General features: G+C 31.3%; 1 protein-coding gene and 1 long non-coding RNA gene across 3 annotated transcripts; both read right to left on the reverse strand.

Moving 5' to 3' along the window:
- Nucleotides 1-4,327: 4,327 nt before the first annotated feature.
- kuz (zinc-dependent metalloprotease kuz) lies at nt 4,328-15,836 on the reverse strand. Of its 2 annotated transcripts, XM_040727152.2 has the most exons (11): nt 15,571-15,831; nt 13,173-13,439; nt 12,110-12,307; nt 11,769-12,043; nt 11,363-11,705; nt 11,106-11,290; nt 10,510-11,037; nt 10,077-10,439; nt 9,845-10,009; nt 7,879-7,929; nt 4,328-5,389 (listed from the first exon to the last, which is right to left on the reverse strand). In XM_040727152.2, exons 1-11 carry the CDS (start codon nt 15,635-15,637, stop codon nt 5,108-5,110), a joined length of 2,724 nt encoding a protein of 907 aa, XP_040583086.1. In that variant the 5' UTR covers nt 15,638-15,831; the 3' UTR covers nt 4,328-5,107. The 2 variants fall into 2 exon arrangements, with proteins under 2 accessions (XP_040583086.1, XP_040583096.1); XM_040727162.2 differs by lacking the exon at nt 7,879-7,929 and having other exon boundaries at nt 15,571-15,836.
- Nucleotides 15,837-22,652: 6,816 nt separating this feature from the next.
- LOC139907705 (uncharacterized) lies at nt 22,653-24,289 on the reverse strand. The gene is made up of 2 exons (XR_011784441.1): nt 23,783-24,289; nt 22,653-23,717 (listed from the first exon to the last, which is right to left on the reverse strand). It is a non-coding gene; the product is annotated as an uncharacterized lncRNA (long non-coding RNA).
- Between the last annotated feature and the right edge of the window lie 979 nt (nt 24,290-25,268).

A 25,268-nucleotide genomic window follows, 5' to 3' on the forward strand; every position in this document is an offset into this window, starting at 1 on the left:
CAGTTTTTGTTTTTTTCGTTTTTCACCTCAACAATTTGACGTAGACTTATGGAATAACTGCCACAACTCAAAAAAAAAAAAAAAATCTAGTGGATCTGATTGATCCATTGCTTGAAGAAAATATTCAAATTCCTCCGTCTCCATGAAATATTCTTACAAATCTGCAATTGCCAATAACATGTGCTTTATTCCACCGAATATTTCTCCTGTTGGACTTCTTTATCCACCTTTTTCCCCATTCTTCTAAAAATACTGCAAATAATCTTAATAACTCCACAGCTATCATAATTACCTTTGAAATGGGCTCCCTGAGTATATCCTTCCTTTTACGTCCTAAATACAGTTTCTTTGTATAAGGATATTCCAATAATTTCTCACAAATTCAATTAGCTCCCCCGTTTCTATGACCATGATCAGTGGAAATCCATGAAAACTCACATCAGGGTATTTTGACTGCTGTTGTAGCCTTGCTTGCATCCAGGGCACAGCGCTTGAAGCCCATAATTAAATCCCAGTCTTTACAACATGACCTTCATGACCACACTTTCAAAATATACTAGGCCATCTTTTCCTAAAAAACAGCGCATTCTATTTTTACATTCATTTCCAGATAACTCTAGTCTTCTATGGTTGATGTTAGTTCAGTAATGTTCTATTTATTAGTCTTCTTTTTTTTAAATTATTGTTACAATATTGAAAGGCATTTGCTTAGATACAACAAATTCAAATACAAGAATTAAAATTGGAGCTTATATTTTTCTAGAGAAAAAAATTCGGCAAAGAGCTCTTGTATCTTGAGTGTAGACACCATATTATGGCTCAGTTTTTTTCAGTTCATCTAGTTCCTGCTCCAATTTTTACTAAAGCTCATATTGATAAAAAAATTTGTTATTAACATATATTAATAATAAATTGTGGGCTTTTAAGACGTTTTACTCGGAGCCCGGTAATTTAATTTCAATTGTTTTTGTTTATTTTTGGTTAAACTTCATGTACCTTTTGATTTGTTTAATCAAAATATGTTTTGTGTATTACTAAAATGCCTTAAATGGTTGTTTTCATTTGAAAAAATGATGGAGTCCTGCCTCAAAATTTCAAGGCATATACCAAGAAAATCTCACTATGTAATGAATTCGAGCCAAAGACAAAAGAGCTAATAAAATTAGAATAATAAGAAAAACGAAAATAAAAAATTCAGGCAACGATTCGAATAGAAGAAGTGATAATCACTTCTCCGTTAGATATGATGGGTTTTTCATATTAGAAAAGACTCATGGTTCCTCCTGCAATTCCCTCTGGCTTCCTTTTTGACCAAACTCTTGAAGAACATAGAAGTGCACTTTTTTCGGTCTCAATCATTGAATAATCATGGACCTTAGCAACTGTCAAATTAAAAGCACATCTAAGCATCCAAATTTATTTATCATCATCACTTTATTATGAATAAGTTATAAGAATCTAAATAAGAGTGTCCTTTTGTATCATTTTTTACCCTAAAATGGAAATTTGTCGAGTTCAGAACAGGATACACAATCGATAAAAACCTATTTATAATCATAAGAAACACTTTTACATAAGTTTGATTAATCCTATTTTAAATTTGGCGATTGTTTTCAGGGTAAAAAATGACTCTGAACGATAATAATCCCGATTTACTATAATCCCAGATATTTCAGAATTCGGACAACTACGAGAAAAACTGAGATCAGTTTTGAAATTCTACACTCTAAGATAAATTTCTTTTTTTGGTTTGAATTCATTTGTACAGGACTCGTGTTCCCCAGTTTAATCAATTTACACAGTAATTGACAAGGTTGTGTCCGGTTCAGCGGTTCTATCTGCCCCCGTCTTGGTTCTTTCATTTCAACGCGTTCGGTCTCGGTTCAGCTTTATCGTTCTTGTTTCCGGTCTTCGTTCTTTTTAATACAGACTCAGTTTGGTAACAAACACTTAAAAAAAGTTCGTTGCTAGAAAATTCAGGCCTAGGAAATGATATTAGATACAAACAGGCCCGCAGCTACCTTCTACGCAGAGTGTGTAGTACCCCGAGTTCCAGCGGGGACCACGAAAACTAAGGTTACTCAATACAATGTTTTTCAAAGTGGGGGCCGTGAGGGGAGGCTAGAGGGGGCGCAGGATGATGGAGAATTGAGGATTGCATTCAGTCTACACATAAATAGTACACATGTTTCATATAAAGAGGGTCTCAGCTAAAAATGTATTATTGTAGGGAGACCTTGCTATAGTAAAGTTTGGGAAACCCTGGCTTAAAAAATATTATAGTTATCATATTGTAGGTACCCGGCAAGTTTAGTCGCGGACCTGGATCTATAATCTACCCCCACTCCTTCTTTCTTTTATTTAGAGCGTTTGGTGCCTAAAACTACTTTTGCAGATCCATAAAAAGACCTCAGCAATTTGGACCTCAGATACAACAGTATCACCCTGGCGACGTAAAAAAAATCATTGGAAAACACTGTAATTACACAAAAAAACTCAGAAAATTGACTTATTGATTAAAGTTAATATATTTTGAATAATATATATTGTATTTTCTACATATGAAACAAGGGACAAGAACCGAGACCGATAAGGAGTATATAACAGTTTTGGTTCTAGGCTCGGTTCGACTTTGTCGGTTCCGATTCTGGCGGATCAAGAACTGGGACCGCTATAGCGATAAGGGCAAATCCTTGTTAATTGATCATTGATCAAACAAAATTAGATGCATCAATTTTCAATATATATTACATTTTATTTTAGGCATCTTCAAAGTATTAAAAAAATATCATAAACAACTTTTTTTTAAATTCCCGATGCCGATTCTTTAATATTTTAAATAGAAGTTAAAAAATACAATTTTCCTAATCGGAAATTAAATATTATTTTCCCGATGCAAATTCCAGAAAAAGTACCCGACTCCGATTAATCCTCCCATCACTACTTTTATTAGCAAATAAAGGAGCGAACCCCTTTATTTTGACAATTCACACGGATCGTGGCACTTGTCTACAATTATCCTGTCCCTCTCTTTATAGTCAACGTGTCAGTGTTGGGGTTTGTTCAATTAGTAGTGTTCAAAGGTCAAAATCCAGTGTAGAATGGGCATGTTATAAAAAAGAAGCCTAAAATTCCCGAACAATTTGAAGAATGTTTTGAAAGAGAGAAAGAATAATGCTCATGACGTTTCATTAGATCAGCTATAATCAGCAGTAACAAGAGAGGAAGGAGAAAAGGATATAAACAAGGACATTTACTAGTATTACTCCGATGTCGATCCCCAATTCTACTCCGAGTCCAACAAGGACTTAAAATTATAACTCTGCAACATACCCTCAGGGTTACACTCCGTCTTTTATGAGCAAGCACGAACGTTCAATCAGGTTTTGAATATAATTGAATCTATATAGGAAAGGATGTTGACTACTCAGGAATTAAATAATAATGACAACTGCAAAGGAAAATAAAATTCGTTCTTTACACTACCAATTACAAATTAACGGGGCAGTTAAAAAGCACACCGGATTTACAAGTATGGTAATGTTGTTTCCGATTTTGCACAGATTAATAAAAAAAAACATATCGGTTGAGACATACTATAAATATGCAAATAAAAAAAGCAAAACAGTACGTAACTTTTTTTTTTTAATAATTTGGATCATTTAAGAGTTTATCCACTAATACGTAGGCATATATATATATATAAATATAATACAGTTATTATATAGAAAAATATCATTGAGTTGAGATATATAAATGTATTTAGAGAGAGATTTAGACATTCATATTTTAATCATAATTATATAAAGATTGCATCCCTTCATTTTTATGTTTTCATAAAAGAGAATCAAGACTGGTCAGAAGACATCTTTTTTTATGTTATTTAAAAAAAATCCAAAAAAGTTTTAGAATAAAAGATATATAAATAAACACTTTTTTAACAATTCAAATAATGTTTATGTATCTTTGCACTGAGTATTGCATTTTTTCATCATTTTGCAACTAAGTATGTATGTATTGTGATGCGAATTACATATTATGTTTGTATATAGAGGAATGTTTGAAAGAAAGGAAGTAGAAAATGGTGGACTAATAATGAAGGAAATTAGGAGGAAAAATACTTTTGAGCTCTTAATTAATCAAGCCTTCATACGGTTAGCAATGACGCATATAATCACTTCCAGTCCAGCTGAATATTATAAATAGTATCGTTGCTTTTGTATAAAGGCAGTCATTTTTTTTTTATGGAAACAAATAAATATGTATCTCTATTCACAGTTGATTTCATGTCAAATGAAAGGAATAACCAATACTCGCTCAATTGCACTTTACTTTTCCTGTTCTTGTATCAATCAACAAATGGTTTTTTATTCATTTAAAAAAAGGAATTTAGCATAAAAATATATTTATAAATAATAAATTTAAAAAATTAACCTAAAGGATCATTCAAAAGTTGGGATCATTACTCTCTGTATAATTAAATATAATAATAATAATAATTGTAATTATAAGAAATTATGTGTCTGATTGAGTTGAGCAAAATTTGACACATTGCATATTCACATATGTGTGTCCACTTTCTCGGGAGTAGGAGACAATTATTGTTAATCTATAAATAAATAATTACTTTCTTCTTGTGCCGCATGTAGTAGAATGGCAAACACAAATGAATATATGAATATTCAAGCATCATTGTCCAAAAAAAAGTACTTAGTAAGAGAGAATGAAGCAATTGGAAGAAAAAAAAATAGTTGTCATTTTGAGGCCCCTCTCTAAAAGAGTATTTTTTTAAAACAGATATTTTGAGATTGTTTGTGTTAAGAGAGTTTTTACATTATTTTAAAAAGAAGCTCAAAAAGTATTATTAATAGTAGAGATAGAGAGCAAATAACATATCACAACAGACATAAACTAATTTCAATGGTAATAGTATAATATATGATAATAAAAGGAGAGAGATAGTAAGAGAGAATATTAAGATCATTATCGTAATCACAAAGAGGAATGGGGCAGGGAGAGGTGGGTCATTATTATACTACAGAAAATGTATTACAAAATAAATTCTCTTCAGATTTCTGCAATATTACATCATATTGAACGACTGACTCTATTTCATGAGCTGCATCTCTATTCTAGCAGTTCGATCATCCGGCCTTGCAGACGCATTAAGACTTCTTCCCCCGTTTCCTCCTCCTCCTCCTCCAGATCGTGAACCACGTCCAGGAGGATTATGATTAGATCTAGAGCGATTATAATGCCCGCGACCCTCTCCGTATCCCCTACCAGGTCCACCACTCGGTTGAGAATTAGACGAAGATGATTGTTGACTACTATTAAATCCAGGGTACGGTGGTGGGGGTCCCTGACTACGATTTGCTGGACGATAATGCTAGAAAGGAAAAAAATCATTAATAACATATATTATTTTACTTCAATGCTTGAATGTAGTATGTACCTACAGTATACTATTTAATATCTTATAAAAATGTCAAGACTACAAACAGAGTATGGAGAGGCAAATGAGTTATTTTAATTATTATTTATCATATGCTGGGTTGGGTGTAATTATAATTAATTTAACAAAATGTACATATTAATTATCTACATATGGTCCCAAGATTCAAATATGTATTGTTTGTTATAAGTTAATATAATGGGGATATAATTAGTGTATTAAAGATGACTTATATCTTGTACAAGAGACGGGAAATAGTTGAAACAAACAGTATTTTTTTTTACGAATCAGAGACAATGGTATTAACACCAGATGTCCAAATTGATATGCATTCCTGTTTAGAGATATATGATAGATTTTTTTTTTTTTTTGTTAATTATTGCTGAAATGCCGTTGTCAATTTGGTACAAATTCATATAATTTAAAATGAAAATATTTTCCTTTCTTTCAAGTCATACCATTGCCATATTTAAATGTTCCCTCTTCAAGAATAAAATAATAATGATATCAGCTTTGGAAAATAAAAATACTGATCAGGTTGAAACTAAAAAAAGTCTTACTCTCGTCTAAGGTCATATTTTCTACACTCTAGTTAGGACCAGGGATGTTATTATTGTAGAGTGCAAGGAGAAGGAGGGAAAGAAACTTATAGTATTACTGAATTAAGACCTTGTTAACATCATCTGCCTGATTTTGGGTAGATAAGATGAATCATTACTATAAATAAGAGAACCTTCAACATTTAAATTATCATTAGTCCACACTAGTGTTGTATTGGTTCTTATTTATTTGGTCCAGTCCAGTCTTAGGATCAACAGTCCTTAACTGTCGGTCTTTGGATTTCTTTTCCTAGAAATGTGGATGGTTTATTAAGGCAGTTTTAATATATGTATTAAGAGAATGGTTCATATCTTACAAAAAAATTCCGGTTTTCATTATAATACTAACATATTATAGTTTTACTTAGTTATATAAACAGAATAATTTAAAGGAAACACACCCTCAATCACTTCTCCAATGATCGATTTTACCTTCTTTAAGGACCGAAAAATGGTACTGGACCGGAAACCTTAATAAGGACCGAGGCAACACTATTCTACCCGTCAATGTTTTTAAAATGAAGCTTTATTTCTTTTAAATGTATTCAAAAAGTTTCAAGTCGACACAAGAAAGAAATCTGCATAATCTATTCTGGTTAAAAATGTTGATGAATGATGTATCTAGGGGGGAAATTTATTATTAGAGAAGAAAAAATGAGCGCATTCGGTGAATAAAAATTAACTCCTCTTTATTTGTACAATTTTCTTATATCAAGGTTAATAGAAATACAAGGTTAGACCATCATGTAATGGGACTTGCTTGAATTTTCAATTTGATGTATTGTACCGACTGCTGGACAAGATAGGCAGATTTCGACAAAACACGCAACCACTTATAGTCTATGACGTCACTAAAAAATCGTTTTGAGTTGAACAAAATGCCGACCTCTTGTGGATGCAAGCCAATAAACAGACACATATTTTGTATTTTCTCACAAAAATGTTTCCATGTGGACGGGGCCTTAGATGTTTTATCTTCCAAAATGCATTGATAATGTATATCAGTCATCCTTTTTTTTTTACCAAGCCAGGCGGCAGACTTAACGTAAGAAAGATACATTTAATGTATTTTCCTCCCTGCGTTGAGTGTCCCATAGCCCGCGATTTATATAGTTGGTTTCTTATATTTTTAAGATGTATACTTAAAATGGGGCATACTTTTCAATCTTTTTATCATGGAAAAAAGTATCTCTTCATCGATTAAAGAATAATAATATTTGGAAAATAAAAAACACTCGAGAATATACTGCAATTGAAAAGTAAAAGTGTATGTAATTATAATATTTTCTCGCACCACCCCATGAAAGTGAACAGGACTCATTAATATATTCTATTGGAATCATTGAGAAGCTAAGGAAGGAAGAAGAAAATGATGAAAGTTAACCATTTCTTCTGTAGCGAAACTTAATGAATAAAATATGATCGTTCATAATATAAAACTATGGCGACGACAAAGACGACCTGAATGACGATAATACATAAGTTGTAATTATCTTACGTAATAGTACGTACAGAAAACTAATATATTTTTTCCCTTGATTTAAAAGTTGGTATTCGAATGATATTTATCCCATATGGACAAGGACACGTTATATATTACACAACTCATCACACACTGTCATAAAATAGAGGGAGAAAGAAAGAAGGACCACTGTATTCATAATTAATTATAAATGCACACATACATATGTATGTGTGTAATGTATCCAAGAATTAATTGTGAAAATGTAGAAATGATCAATCTTATTATAATTGTTAATGAAGAACGAATAAAGTGTAATTTAATGCAATTCAAGGAATAGAGTTTGAAAACGATTGTTTTACCTTCGGCAAATTTTTTTCACCAATCACCCAAGATCCAATATAAACATTTCTCTAAATATTAATGAACATTAAACAAAAAGAATATCAAGTACACAGTACGTGAGGAACAAATGAAATTATGTGGAAGAAGTCATTCTTCCTCTTCTCAAAACTGAATGTTCTAACCTTACTAATTAGCAAAAGTACGAGAGCAACAAAGTTGAATATCCGTGCATTTTAGTATCTCGATGAATATGCTAGCTTGAATTGTAAAGAATTTGATAATGAGGACATTCCCGGATTTAATTCCCTTGTAGACTATCAAAAATGACTCAGAACACCTACTCCTCCCAGTTTTTTGAAATTACATTTTTTTGCTACCTTGCCAAGGAACACTGAAATCCATATGAAATTCAGTGTTTTCCGCCTAGTCTCTGTGACCAAGGATAACTGTGAGATAAAAAACAGTCAGGCTCTAGACTATTTAACTCGGGCACTTATGTTTTCTAATTTTTCTTTTCTTTTTTTTTAAATTATATCTATACCAAGAACTTCTCTTGCTCTATGCTTGTTGTTAAACAAGCCCCACTTAAATTTAAAATTTGTAAGATTTTACTATGTTAAAAATAGTAATCATCGTACCATCATTAGATCGTAGAATTTAAGTGAGAAAACGTACGTACATATTTCTTCAAAGGCCTTGTATCCAAGGAAACTGTAATTGGGAGTCTTCGGGTCTAAGGACTCCCTCCATTATTTGTGGTCTGTTCAGAAACTGAAAGAAATCTCCTGGTATAGGTTTCCTCATAAGACGTGTAGAAAGATGTACTCCATAAAGATTTTTTTTTTTTTTTTTTTTTTAAAGTATGATTAATTTAAGGAATTTTATACCTTTAATATATCAATGGACCTTTTTAACTTCGCTTTCTACTACTATGAGTATAGCCTGTTCTCTACAACTACGGTCATAGATTGCTATGATTTCTACAAAGACGTGTGTGTCCATATTTGACAGACCATACATTAAGGTTAGGCGGCCTGGGCAATTTGTCGACAAGTTCAGAAAGAATAATTAAGATAGTTCAGTGAAGTTTTTACTTGGCTTTCGTTATTTTAAATTAAAAAATTAGGGATCTTCATCAATACAAATCTATTGTTAAATTGACTCTTTACATACATATTCTAATACATTAATTCCTTCATTCATAGTTGACAACGTTTATAGCTATTGAATAAATATATATTCATTCAAATAAAAAATTTCGAAGCTCAAAAATGAATGCTCATGATTTAATTAAAGTATTCCCCAAATATTTCCAGTTTGATAAGCCAAATCAGGAAAATCGTATCGAAGGTTAGGAAAGGAGAGGACCCACATTATCGAAGAGGTGGGCCCTCTAACAAAATTATTGAATCTGTAGAGAAAATGGTGAATAAATATCTTAACATAAACAGCTTTTAATGAAGTCTTTATTAGCCAATGAGAAAATTGCTGGATCAAGGTTCTCGAAAGAGAAGGCGATTATATCGAAAAGTAATAATCATATTTTATGCCTTTATTTAATAAATTATTTATAGACTTAAACTCATATTGAACTTTGTTACCCTCATAATACATAATATATATAATTAATTATATTTTTGATTAACCCATTCTGGATTCCTCCGATGATTAGAGTAATGAATCATAAAGATACCCAATAAATAGGAATTAAGACATGTATTCATTATCACATTTTTAGCCAAATTCCGCAATAGGCAGTTCATCAAATGAGTAAATAAGATATTCAAAAATATGTTGTTGTTTTATTGTTTTGTTTTTAAATTCGATCTAATAAGAGTATTGAGATTTTGTATTTCAATAATCGTCTTGTAAAGAAGAAGACAGGAAAAAAAATCCACTTTGTTATTTATCGTTCATAACTTTGTTTGTTTGTTCCTCACATATTACGTGTAGACATAAGTAAAACCGGTGTAATTTTCTTACCTTTTGTTGAAGTGATCTTACTGGACGCCTCAAAGTCTCTGAGAAATTAAGGTTCTTTGGCAAATTGGGATTTGATGATGGAGTATGAATGGCAAAACATTTTATGAAAAGAGCCATGAAAATCACAAAGGCAATCTTCATGAGAAGGACAGCCCACCAAAATTCCTTTAAAAAAAGAAGGATATTGTAAACACATGTATATACTTAGGTATAATAAATTTAAAAATCTTACAGTGACCCATTGAGTGACCGTAAGGAGCGTTTTTTCGTTAAACAAAATATTCTTTAATTTAGCCAAAGGACCGTCTGCGTCAACTTTTCGGCATTTGAGGAAGACGTCACAGTATCCCCTATAATTGTCACAGGGTGAACCTGGTCTAAGACTGAGGCCGTGTTGAAGCTTTGGAATATAACCTGCTTTAACTAACTCTGTAGTACTCATACAAGTTTGGGATTTATTTCCATGACCATTTGGGACCTGACAAGCAAGTTCACATAACTGGCGTTTATCTGCTACAAACTCACTCGTTAAAAAACAACTAGCCAGTCCATATTTTAGGCATATCGTATCTTTGCACTCTCCCTTTTGACAAACCTGAAAAATCCAAAATATATTGGAAATTCAAATTTTGAAACTTTGTTTTCTTTTTTAGTACAGAAATTACCTGAGTTCCCTTATTACACTCTGTTACGTTATCCTGCTTAAATCTAGGCTCAGGACAAGTAGCTTGGAGTCCATTACAAACTGCTGCCTCTGTACAGTCATTGTCATGTTTACATTGAATTCTATCACGACGATGTATAAATCTACAACTTCTGTCACAACAAGGACCTTCACTAGGAGAACACTCAGTTTGAGGCTTTCTGGTACAGCGATATCTCTTATTTTCCTCTTCTGTCATTTTATTTGACTTACGAGGAAAGCAGCAAACCTCTGCACATTCCTGTTCGTCGAATCCACAATCACATTCTTCGCCATGTTCAACAATTTTGTTGCCACAGAAGGCACCATCAGACTCTGTAAAGCAATTAGGCTTTCGTCCATCTGATATCGCGTCCAGGACTTCAGATATATTAGCTTTAGAACAATTTGAAAATTGATTGTTATTCAATAGGTCTCCAGATGTAGCTGATGCAAACATAATAAAATTTCCTTTTTGGCCTCCAGGACGACATTCTTCTGGATAATCATGCTATAAGAAAAAAATATATAACATGAGCAATAACAAGATGTTAGCCATAATGCATCAATCAAACTTACAGGAGATCCAAAATTATGACCAATTTCATGTGCCAGAGTTAATTGGGATACTTTAGGCGGTACGCGGGAGTTATAATTCACAAAAGTAATTATACCCGTATTTAAACTACGCTTTGCCATTTGATGAACACCATTTACATTTTCAGTATAGCGCTTGTATGTTTCACAAATCCCTCCCGACGCACCTGAAGTAATGTAACGATAAAAATGAGAATCATTCAAATAAAATGTATTAAAAGAATAGTAAATGAACAAACCTGAGGCTGAAGCTACCCAGGCAAGACCAAGAGTCCCTCCAGTGAAATCTCTATACGTGAAAACGTACGCAAGACAAAACTCCTCATGGTTGGATTTTGAGTGCATATTCAAAAAGTTGGATACATCAATATTAGGAACGCAGAATTTGTTATAATCTTGTGTGAATACTCCTACTTTACATCTTGAGTTGTCATGGATCTTGATCCTCTGAACTTCAAATTGATATCCCTTATGTTTGTACTTTCCGTTAAAACGTGTATCAGAATATATTAGATTGACAGCTTTCACGTGTTGTGCGATGAGAGACAAAATCTCTTCTTCAGTCTTTTGATCGTCTTTTTCCTTTCATAAATAAAAGAAAATAATTAATTAATAGTCTATCGATGTATATATATATATATTTACTTGTTCTTTTATGTGATTCCAAAACAAGGGATCCGTTTGAATATAGAGAGAACATGATTTCTTATTATTTGGATTATCTATAGAGCGCTTCTTTCTTCTCGTATTAGCCTCGGCAGTATATTTAAATCTTGGATCACTCTCCATGATTATTTTTTCCACACTCTCAGAATTAGGTCGTGCTTGTACAAATTCATCCTTATCAACAGCTGAATTTTGTATATTCTCCATCCATCGACGATTAGCTTCAGTTGCACAACTAGACCCCATTGCACTTGCTTTAAATACAAAAATAATATTAAAAGAGCAATAAGACGAGCTTATTCAATTATCATCAAAAATACCTTTACGACTATGGTGAAGTGGATCTTTCATAAAAGACTCATGATATATCACAGAATGAATATTTTTTGTATCATTGGTAGGGAGATCTTTGAGATATTTCTCAATACGTTCTACATAATAAATTCCATCTTTAGTTCTGATTTGACCATCAAAAATTCCCTCTCGTATTGCACCAAAACAATAGCTTTTGGGATCATCTGAATAAGCAATTAAAAAATAATTTTTAAATTTAAAGATACTGTTTAAAAATAGGAAGGAGGAATAATTTGTGTATGTACAATAAACAAGAGTATCCGGAAAGTTCTGTTAAAAGTTCAGTTTGGTTTAATAGTTTAATAAGCTTAAAATATAATAGTTCAAAATCGTCACCTTTTGTCTTCACACCTGATTTAAGTCTCTTTGCAAATGACTGGCATAAATCACGCATCATTTGTATTCTGATAAGAGTCACTGGCTGTTGAGTCTACTTAGAGAATAAGACCATTTTGAATAACTGTAACTCAATCATATTTGAGCATGTTTATATAAATTAATAATTAGTCCATTTAACATAACTTTCGGCAGACTATGTATGTACATAGTAATATATTATTCAACCCTTGCATATTCATACTCATAACATCAAAGAAAATGAACATATATAACATTTCTACTTATATGATTGCACACATTAAGACTTGGTATTCAATTGTGGTAAAGATATTACATACATACGCATGTATGTATTTGACATTTACAATTCATTCAAGCTAAACATCGAGCAAGAGGTAGTAGCATATTAGACGAAAGAAAAAAAAGGTATTGCTTGCCTTGCAGAATAAAATAATTGCATTTTTACTATTATTTCCAACATGAGTAGGCCACTAATACTTGCATGTTTAATAGCATATAATATGCATATTCTTATCACGACTACTGTGCATAATACTGCAGGGCTAGGAGCAGTGAACGAAGATTCATCAAAAAAATAACAAGCAGACACTAATATATTTACATATATAAAAAGTTTGATCAATAATGAAATAATAACGATATATAGAAGTGATACACACTACAACTTACTTTCTAAATGTCCATGGTACACATGACTTGTATCAAGGTGATGAAGAAGATCTCCTTGATAATTTTCAATACGTAGATTATTGTGAAATACACTATGATCCCTAATTAATTTAATTTTAAAGTCTTTGCCATGGGCGGAGAATTGTATTGGAACATGATGATCATCATTAGGGGCTGAGCGTCTATGTCGAGCATGATGTTCGATAACATGCTCTTTCACATAGCTCAAGCCTTCATAATGATAGACATAGTCACTAAGCTTGACGCCTGAAAAATAAATGTATATATTTTTATAACTACAATAAATCAAAATATGCCTCTTCTTGAATATAAATGAACATAAAAAATGTATGTGAGAGAGGGGAAATAAGAAGTTTAATTTGAGGTATTAAATATGGTATTAGAGAAAAATGAGGAAAAAAGAAACTAGGCCTTTTGAAACAAACAAGTCAACAAAAAAGAGGGAAAATAACCTTTTATACCATTATAGTATGTATAACACAACTATTTGGTCCAAATAACATAAAGGAAATGAACAAAGCTCTATTGTAAAAAGGGGGAGAAGAATTGGAGGAAATACAAACATACAACAAAGTTGCTGGTGTGGTTAAAAAAATTGTTCATAATCCAGTAGTCATACAGTCAGAAAAAGCAATGTTTGATTCTATTAGAATGAAAAATGTCATCAAATAAAAAAACTATTTATTGTTTTTTCACAGCATAAAGGGTCTCCCATAATTACAATTTTAACAATAATAACATGTAGATGACATATATGGCCATTATTAATTGATAAGAGAATGAATCACTAAAAAAGTAGCTATAATAGCAAGTATCAATATTCCATTAACAAATTTATTTATAATTTTCAAATTATTGCACAGCACAGAAAAAGAAAATGACTCGAAACTCAAAATGTTGTCTCCTCGCGGCGAGATCAAGATTGAGTATCCATTTAAATGACACATCCTGTACGATGATGAGTAATGGTGCCGCCGCTAAGAAGAAACATCAGTTACAGGAATAAGTGATACCTTATCATCATACACACAAAAGCAAATAAAGTAATGCATGTACTTGCATTTATTCTTAACACACTTTGTATCCCTCCCTCAGTCTCATAGTCATAAAAATTTGCACACGATAAGAAAAAAATAAAAGTGTAATTGATATTTGAAATAATAATATGTAAACCTTGAATATATATGAATTAAAACTTTCAATATATGGAACTATGTACGTTTACCTCTGTTTGCAATAATCTGAATAAATGACAATATATTTAATTAAATTTAATTGACAGTATTAATATATATATATATATGTAATCGAATTTGTGAGAAGACCAATACGATACATTTCATGTCACAACTCAATTTTGGTCAATTAATATAAGAATATGAAGATAATTCATTCATTAAGTTATAAACAGAGTTTTCAGAATAATTCATGATTCATTCGTTGACAAATTAATTTATCAAAAGATAAATATTATATTATCCTTCAAAAACAATTTAAAAAAAAAAAAAAAAAAACATTGAATGAAACACTTGACGATATCAAAATTATTCTTCGAAGGAGACATGGAAGAATCCCCACTATTCGACCACCACTCACAAACTACCCCACACCAATGAAGTGTGATAATGCAAATATGTATACTCGTATATTTATGGAAGGGGTCATAGAATAATTCAAAATGATTGCAAGTGTCTTATTACTTATCAGAAGCACAAAATCCAACCCCACCCAGAGTGTCACCCAAAAATTAATTCATTTGTCTCTCTTCTTTCAGTCTTTCCCCTTTTTGATAGTATTACTTTAATTTTTTTCCTTATAGTGTCAATTTTGAATCATTCTTAGGCTGTCATTGATGGGTGAAATGGAAAAAAACTCAAATCTTTATGAATTATAAATATAATACATAATAGCATGTACATTGCACACGGATGTCCTCCAAAGAAAAATACACATCTATGTTAACAAAGCAGATGTTGCATGAATTTTTCCTCAAAGTCAAAGATTATGTACATATCTATTAGTATAGATATGTAATTATTGTCTCATTGTTAAAAAAGACATCATAAATGAGTTATTCATTGAGTTTTAATGTGAATTCCTTCAGCCTGAGGGATTCCAATATAGTCCGGAGATTGGAATTAAAACAAGGGAGAGAAGAGATGGAGCCCATCATTTAGAAAGGCTGGAAGTCCATTCTTGCTCACATAGGAAATGGGGGATGGACACAAAAGGGAGTCTTTGAGTCATGAGGGATTACGCAGACGACTCGCAAAAGGAGTCTCTTTTCAATCTTGAGCTTTTAATTGAGGGATTGATATATATTGATTGGTAAATCGGGGAAGTCCCACAGTCCTAATCGGAGGAAGAGGTAACTGACCTGAGGTACAAGTATGGAGAAAGAGCCCCAAAAGTACGAGACACGTACGAACTAGAAGCACTTCCATTTTCGTATAATCATAATCGACTCCACTTCGTGTTCGAAACCCTTTTCATATCACGTATTCCCCAATCCATACAAGTCACACACACTCAGGTCTTCCACTCCACTCAAAGTCTTTTTTTTCTCTCTTTATGATTTTAATTTTTTCTTTCTTTCTTTCTTTCTTTCCTCTTTCTTTCTATCTTTCTTTCTTCCTTTTTCTCAAAAATAATACAGAACAGCTATATTTATTATATTTGCCTATTACTTGCTGCTAGAAATGTGCTAGAACAAGCAGTCTCACAGCTCTCTCTCTCTCCTTCTTTCTTTCCTAGTCCCTTCCTTAGTTCTAGCTGTGTGTTCGTGCTGCTCCCTCCATCCGTCCATCCATGCAAGCTTGTACCTACTTCTTTCTTTCTTCTTTTTTCGCTCACTCTTTTTTGTCTCTCTCTCTCTTTCTTTCTGTGTGCTTCTTTATGCTGTGGTGTCAGATGTAGACTGTACTACAGTAGACTGGTTCTTAATTTTTTTTTTTTTTTTTTTTTTCAAAATGTTAGGCAGACATTCCAAAATTGTTTTTTTTTATTAAAAAAATGAGAAAACTTAAAGTTTGAGGAGCCATATTGATCAATGTTTAGAGGTTCTGCCAGATCCTTGACTGAGTCAATTTCACGACTTTATAAAAAATATAACTTTAACTTAAAAAACATTCAATAAAGATTTAAGACATGAATTCTTCAAAACATTTGGACTTTTAACAGTTACACAATTGTGGAGCGTTACCTCAGAAGCCACGCCAATGACCTTCTTACTTATTAAAAGAATTAAAAATTTACAAATATCCCCTAAAATGACTACTTCTTGTAATTATGTATTATGTTAGCATAAGATCTAAACTTTTTTTTAGAAGCGTTTTTTAAATAGAAAAAGTGCATATGATCGTCAAATATTTAAATGATAGTATACACCTAGCATACTAAATTACTACAGGATTGCTAAATTGTATTTGGCCCAAGAAAATAAGAGTTAGTACTCGTATAATAACTCATCAACAGGGGCGTGCACAGGGGGCGGGATGGAGGCCCCCCCCCCACAAAAAAATAGAGGAATTTTTGCTTTTTAATAGAATTTTTATTGTCCTTCGGACAAACTATGCAATAGAGAAAAACATTTCATATTTGAAATATTTTTGAAAATTATTTCCACAAAAATTTAAACTTAGAAATTAAGTTTTTCAATTTTTTTTCCAAAAAATTAAATTTTTCAATTTTATTTTTAAAAAATTTAATTTTTCAATTTTTTTTTTCAAAAAATTTAATTTTCTGTGAGTAAATATAAATTTTTGAAATTTTTTTTTTTCCGAAAAATTTAAGATTTTTGAATTTTTTAGTGAATAGCTATAGATTTATGAAAATGTTTTCCAAAAAATTTAATACTTAAAGTTTTTTTTTTCCAAAAAATATATATTTAAAATTATTTATATTTATATATATATTTTTTTTTATCAAAATGAACATTTTTGGACTATATCCTCCTGACGCTTCGAAGAATAAATAAATAAGATCACTTCTAGAGTACATTATTTATGTGCCATACAGTGGATGCCTGTGCACTGGCAATATATAAAACTGCCCCTCCCCAGTTCCTCTTATCGTTATCAAATGGAGCACACATTGACATCATAACTTATAAGAATACTACTCCCTGCATAATATAGTAATTATTATATTATAGCTTTTGACATAACATAATATATAATAGCTAGAAATATCAAATAATAAGTTTTATCTTAAAATATATATTTTAGCTGTGTATTCATAAATGATGATCCACATATTGCATAAAATATATATTAAATGCACTGAGAAATGGATGGATGTGCACATTCATTATTCCATTTGAGACAATACTTAAGTATTAAATACTGAATACACTAACTTATTCCTTGCTCAGGTGGTAATATATTATTCTCAATCTTTTCCCTAGGTATTACGCCGTTACCTCACTAACTCAAAAATGGAGAGTGTTGGTTGATTAGCTATTATTATGCTGGAAGAATTATAGAATAATTATTTTAGATGGTGGGAAAGAATTGGCAATTTTTTTTTAGAAAAGGTTGCGTGATATAATAAAAGTTACGACGTGGTATAAAGCAATGTCATTAGAACTAAAGATACTATAAGCACGGCGTTACCTCGCCAACACAAAATTGGTCTCTCATAATATATGAGACCGGAAAAATCGTTCGTTACAGTGAGACCGAATCAAAATGTGTCTACAAAGTGAGACCAAAAACAATCGGTCCAAGTCGGTCAAGAAAAAATCACTTAAGACCGAATCGAAAAAAAACTGATGGACCAAGTCTCAGCACTAGTTATAAGTTATTCTGTACTTATCTCAGTTTCCATATACAATTTTTTGTTGATCTCTCTTCCGTTTATAAATATAAATATTGGTCATTTTACTATTTATATGGAGAAATTTTAGTATCATATAAAAATAAAAATTTATAACTACGCTTTCAATAGAATATTACTAAGCAATGTTATAATACAATATCCCAATAAAATACTATGTAGATTTTAATATTACGAAATATTTATAAATAATTCATTTAAAAATGGTGAAGAAATAATATGATGGTGATAATCTGGGAGTACGTAAGATATTAATGGCAGTTGGTATAATTTAGGTTCACACAACCTTTCTTCCAAAAAAAAAGCAGAAAGAAGGCCCGAAATCATTGGTAGTTATCCAAATAAGTCAATCATACCAACCGCTATTTATATATAATATACCAGCAAACTATCACTGTCATATGATATCTTCACCATTTTTAAAATAAATTAAATATTATTAAAATCTACATAGCATTTTAATCGATACTGTATTATAATTTTGCATAGTCATATTTTATTAAAACAGTAGTGATGATCAAGGTTAATAGTAATACAAGGTTAGACATACATGTAATCGGGCTTGCTAGAATTTTCAATCATATGTATTGTACCGAGTACTGAACAAGAAAGGCAGATTTTTGACAAAACACGTAACCACTCATATTTTATGACGTCACTATTGCTAGAATTTTCAATTTCATATATAGTACCGACTGTTAGGGAAGAAAAACAGAATTTTACAAAACACACAACCACTCATCTACTATGACGTCAATATTAAAAGCGTGGTGGAGTCAAACATCAGTCGTATATGCATTATGATTTATGGTATAACATTGTATTTCTATTAACCTTGATTATTATATGTTATTATAATATTTCTATGAAGAAATAGCCAAAATTTATTTTTATAAATAATAAAATGGCCAATATATGTATTATATAAACGACAAAGGATCAACAAGTAATGGTATTCCTGTTCTTTTGGAAACGGGACATATGTATAGAATTTTTTACTTTTGTATATATGAAAAAGAATAAATTATGAAATAACCAAGATGTATTCAGGGAAAAGAGGGAATCGAGAGCTGACAACAAAATACATAGGGTATTTTTGTGTTGGCGAGATAACGCCGTGGTATGGGAAAGAGACGTCTTGTATCAAGCACGGTTTTTTTTATCTCTAATTCTGATTCGTCTAAAATTCCGATAATACATTTTTTTATGTCTTGCGGAGTTCATTGTTATGTCCAAGGTTCAGGTTCAGTGGTTCTATCAGTCCCAGTTCTTTCATTTCAAAAGTCTTGGTTCAGCTTAATTGGTCTCGGTTCTTTTTTATACATAATCAGTTTGGTAACAAGCACTTAAAACAAGGGGTGTCTCTAGAAAATTCGGGCCCAGGAAATTATATTAATTACAACAGAGCCGCAGCTACCTTATACACAGAGTGCATAGTACGCAAAGTTCCGAAAATTGGACTCCTAAATATATAATTGATTTATACTTCTGTATACATAAAGTTCTTAATAGTGAAGAAATGATCAGCTCTTCCACTATTTAGTGACTAACAAATTATGAATTGGGCATTACTAAATTCAGTATATGATAAATTATGGTCTGGTTTCAATATAGTTATAAATAGATTTCGTTATTATTATTTTGAATAAAAGCTATATTTTTATTACATAATATCTTATTATAATACATTTGAATACCAAAAAATATTTACTAGGTATGGTTCAAGTTGTGCATTCTTTTCTGAGACAACTTTATTTATACATAAGAAACATTTTAAATTTGTACATGATTCCGAGGGATTTAATCGTTTTGTATTACAACGACAGAGACTTTTCTTCATCTGTCAATTCATCAAAAGTAAATTGCTAAGAGGGTTGATCCTTAAAAACGCCTTATTCACTATCATCGTTGACTGAGTATAAAAAGTTATTAGAGTATGAATGTCATAAAGTAAGGTTGGATTTAATTCTATTAAGCTTTTATTCTACTGTTTTCCTATTTAATGAATGTTTTCCACTATTCATTTTCTTCTTATAATCGAAAAGAGTCAGAATTGCATCGTGCTTCTAAAGGTCCACGACGAAACATATTCTCTTTAAAGTGAGCCTGAAACACGTATTTTTGATATTCAAGTAAATATTGAATTTAATAGATATCCTTACGTTGAATAATCCGTAGGAGTACATTTGGGACGTTGAGTAGCACTAATCTACTGGGTCTGTCTCAACAATCTACATTCTTGAGTCTACAATTTGATTCTTCATTATGTTAAAGACATTCCAACCCAGTAAGACCTTCTACGTCGTAGTGAAGCATATGAAGCTAAGTCTCAGTTACTCAAGTGGATCACTCTCCCATAGTGGACTGCAGTGAGGAACGAAGAAGACTGTCTGATTTCACTCAAAACGGAAGGCATATTCTTTGTTAACTCTTTACCCTTGTCATCATCAATTCTATCATTAAATGCAACACTAAATATTGTCAATCCACATATATTGTAATTTCTTATTTGTATTAACTGTCATTTGGTAGGATGGCAATCAATTATCATAAACATTGTTCATCAAATAGAAGATACTAGATGGAGACTCCATGGCGAATGTATAGACTTAAGTCAAACAAAATATCGTGTTACTCCGTCACTCCCGACATTAAAGAACATGCCATTGTTATAAATGGAAAATAATTATATGTGGTCATGAATAATTAATTGTAAGCATTCCTTCAGTTTCATTCAACTCTTAACATATTGTTAGCGTTTTTAAGTGGTAAGGAGATATAAATAAATTCAAATACCAATTACGTCCAAGGATTGCTTTAAGCTAACAACTTTTAGGTATATAGTACAAAACTTTCATACTATGCATTGCTATGTAATGATTTAATTAAACTCAAGTATCTTAAAACTAATACTATTTTGAAATAAAACCGACAACAAATTTAAGATTCTGAATTTAATATAGCAATTAGACTATGCCATGAAGATCTTTCATTGTCATATGTATGATGGTATTGGCTTCATTGATTAAATTTTTCTACTAAAATTGGATAACATTAATGCAGCGTGGAATTTATAATTATGATCGTACTTGTAGGAGTGTCATCAGCTTCTCTAGAAGAGCATAATTCATCAAAAATTATTATTACTTTCCAATGTTCTGAAGAAAGCGACTCTTACCGTGGTTTGAGATATGTGCTTGTAGAAGAGGATAACCTTGTATTTAAATTAAAAACTCCAGACAATTTTCTCAAGTACGAAAAGTTTGACATAAAAAAAAAAAAAAAATAACAGCTATCATCTACAATTATTTTATACAGAAAAGGACTACAGTTTAACCATAGCATACACGTTACTAAAAACTTGAGTACATTCTCCTCTGTTTTGGTTTTGATATATTGTTCAGCAATAAAATTTATTTTTGTTAAAAATGATCTTCTTCATTTCCAATGGTATTTAGAATTGTTATAAAGTGTACAAGCTTTGATTCAAGTAAGTTTCCTAAATGACAAAAGTTTCGATTTTCTCAGATTGATATTTACGTTCAAATGTGTCTTCAGTTATTGGTATGTTATGATTACATAACGTAAATTTTAATTTATCAAATATTTGAAGCGGTTGATAAATTTGGGGAATTGTTCCATTTATAAAGCAAAAAAAGCTGACTATCTCCGTTTGTTATAAGATGAATGTCAGACGTTAAACAACAAAAATCGACTTTTTTATAAATAAAATCTAATAAGTATGCTATTTTATTTATTTTAAAATAAGTTTTATTTTACTATTCTTTCCATTTTGAAATTTGTAAAGATTATAGGAAAAAATATTAGCATCCCAGAAAGACCGATGAACGTTTGCATTAGCTTCAAATTACTAATTATTTTTTTACTACTAGCCAAAAGTCTATGTGTCTAAAGTCTTTGCTACGTATTTGTAAATTAGTACTCCGTTCCTAATCTTTCCTATAAGTATAATAATAGAAACTTATAGTATTTATACCTTTTTCAAAGAAAACATAAATATAATGGAAAGAGAAATAAATAAATAGTAATCGCTAAGAAATCATACAATTAAATGTATCTTTGTTCAATAGCCTTTATTCAACAATAAAAAAGAGTTTCATTTATCATAATTTGCCTTTGACAAAAATTATTGTCTTCCTTTGTTATCAATTAATAATGAATACTGAATTCCAATCCAATATTAATTAAATACAAAATTTTAATTCCTTTCAGAGGCAATTTTTCTTTTCTAGGTGATAGTATTATTTCCCCTCAAATACATTGGTCATAAGGAAAAACTAGGACTGAATTGTGGAAATATATTTATAGTAAAGGACTCTAGGCAAAGAGTGGATACTCAAAGCAAGGAAGGTTGGATTTAGTAGTTATCCCCCCCTGAAAGAAGCCTTTGGACGGATTTTTAACCATAAAGTACATGAACAAAACTTGCACCAATGTAGAGTACTATTTCAGGGCATTATAAAAAAACAAGACTGCTAACCAATTTCTGTCCGGGAGAACTAAGTCAGACCCCGGAAAAGTACCCCCCACACACAAACTGAATTAAAACGGTACGTTGATAATGCCTTATCAAGACATTATAACAATCCCAATTTTGCCATATTTTTAGTTACATATTGTATTATAAACTTTATAGAAATTCTATAGATACATATTTAAATAAAAATTACAAAGACATTTGCCATGGATAGTGTGGATTTAAAATCTCCTCATCACTGATTTTACTTTCCTCACTAGTATTGTCATATTCATCAATATGCACTTACAGAAAAAACACAAAATAAATAGAATTTCATCAAGATCATTTTTTAAACAATATTATCCATTTACCAGTTTTAAAATTGAGATAAAATGTAATTTTGATGTATGTGCATTAGTAGGGAATTTAGTTGAGCAAAATTCAGAGATTAGAATTTACAGTTTTTAATTGAATTCGCCCTTGAGGATCTATGGGACCACATTTTCCTTCAATACCATCAAGTAGTCGACGGTGGGTAACCGTTATCCAACAGACAACCAAATTGGAGGCGTTTTTTCTCCAGTTGATGCCACAACACCCAACATCATCACAGAGGCCGGATGTTCGGTCTTGGTGCCTCCCCTGATTCTGCTGTCAGTCTTACCAAAGCATATCACCCGATCTTTCATTAGAGAAAAAAATTATCCAGTTGCTTTTGTGCTCCAGATCATTCAAGAGTTGTTGACATTACTGAAGACGAAGTTTATTTTTACGTTGGGATGGAGTTGCCTCTCAATTCTTCTAAGCTACCTTCCTCCAGCCTTTTGGATGGCCTTGTCCAAAGTAAACTAATGCACCTTCTTCTTCATGACGTACTATGACATCTTCATTGTTGGGTTGACCTTAAAGGCCTCCATGATGTCTTCAAGCTTCACTTTGGTGGATCTTCCACTCTTGGGTTTCTGCTTAAGGTTGTCCCCCATCAGCCAAATGATTTATTATCCGACAGACTGTGGCCTTGCTGACGTTTAAGGCCTTCGTCATATCCGAGGTAGTCCTCCCGGCGCGGATTAAATTGCCTATGATAGCTCTTCTTGCCTCCATCGCGACATATTCAGAGTTTTTGTTTTCAATATTTACATCAATCACAGGCTTAGAATCTAAGCTATTCAAAAATGATCGGAACTTTGAGATTTCATCAACAACATCTATTCAAAACAATAGATGTTTTTAGAGGGTCTCATTACTTTTCCTATACCTTTTATATAGTCACCTTGGGCAGGGAGCACTATATACGTCTATAGTGCTCCCTGTCTTGGGTAAAGCTAAAGTTTAAAGTGGGAGGTGCAGGACTTGAATTTATTAATATACGTTTATTATTTTCTTCGTTTTATTATTTAATCCTATTCCTAGCTTTAACGATTATTAGTTAGGACCGTAGACTGAAAGACCGGCATATCGGTTCTTAATAACCCTTGAATGGTAAAAAAGATCTGACCGATATGAAAAAGACTGATTAGGCCATAGAAAAAGAATATATTTATTTTTCTACAGATTAGGTAATCAATCTCATCAATATCGAACACTACTCTTAGGTAGGTTACAAAAAATCAAAAATAACTGAACCAAGGACTTTAAATAGGATTCTTTCGATGTAAATTGAGTGTATAATTTTGTTGACACAAACATGACTTCTGTTTGTTTGATAAGCACTGAGTTATTGCACTTTCCCTACACCGAAATTGAATTGAATTTTCTTCCCATCCCTCCTCAAAAAATGACGTCACTTGCTCTTTTGAATTTTATGTTTATTTTTTAACGTTTACCCATTGAGTTCTTGTACTGCTATTTATAGTAGTATAATAACTCATTGGTTTAGCTTACTATTTATATTCAACATAACCTTTAATTAAATTAAAGATGGTATAAATTAATAAATATAGTATTTTATTTAATATAAACATAGAAAATACATTTGGTAATAACAGTTTTAAATTATAATTTAAAAAAATAAAACATACGAACACATTTCCTTATATAATTACATCATCCTTTCGATTAAATGTTGTTTTTATATATCGACATCAGAACGTCTTTTTCATATTTTGGTTATTAGTCATTGTGCTTAGGAAACAAAATTTCCCCAGTACAATAATGGCTATATCATTGAATACCATTTTATAAAATTATGCCACAAGATAGATAAAAGTCTAAGTTTATCGGATTTCGCCCCTAATGTATTATTTTTAAATAACAAATTTAAAAAGTGAATTTTCAATTTTGAATATATTAGAGCCATTTAAAGTGATTTTTTTTCTTAAAAAGAGCTGTAAATGACAAAACAATATATTAGTAGCCATAGACAAATGTATTCTCTATGTCTCGTAGCCATCAAACTGAAGATGCTATTAAAATAATATTTTTGCAAGTCCTATAATGTAGATGACAGCTGAAATATTTTATACAGTTTTAATAGTTTATAGACAAAAACCTACGGTTTTTTGGATCATACCTGTTATTTACAGAAAATGTATGAAAGTTTACAAAAAATTATCTTTTATAAAAAAAGTAATTTTAAATGTATTATAACTATTTCTACTATTTTTTTACACAAAGTTGTAACTCTTTGAGAAATTGGGGTTTTGTGAGCCACATGACCATTAGGATATTTTTAATGAAATTTCCGCTGACAGGCAATAATGGAACAATTATTTTCAAAAATATTGTCCCTATTTCTGCTTGTTCTTGTGGCGTGCCCA

The sequence above is a fragment of the Lepeophtheirus salmonis genome, chromosome 1 (assembly GCF_016086655.4).
Source record: "Lepeophtheirus salmonis chromosome 1, UVic_Lsal_1.4, whole genome shotgun sequence".
NCBI lineage: Eukaryota > Metazoa > Arthropoda > Copepoda > Siphonostomatoida > Caligidae > Lepeophtheirus > Lepeophtheirus salmonis.

Excerpts from the sequence above, each read along its gene's own strand:
- kuz (XM_040727152.2), bottom strand. The coding sequence starts at position 15,637 with ATGGAAGTGCTTCTAGTTCGTACGTGTCTCGTACTTTTGGGGCTCTTT. Across the intron at positions 11,038-11,105 it reads GTCATAATTTTGGATCTCCT|CATGATTATCCAGAAGAATG; the intron begins GTAAGTTTGATT and ends TTTTTCTTATAG. Across the intron at positions 5,390-7,878 it reads GTGAAAAAAATTTGCCGAAG|CATTATCGTCCAGCAAATCG; the intron begins GTAAAACAATCG and ends TTTCCTTTCTAG.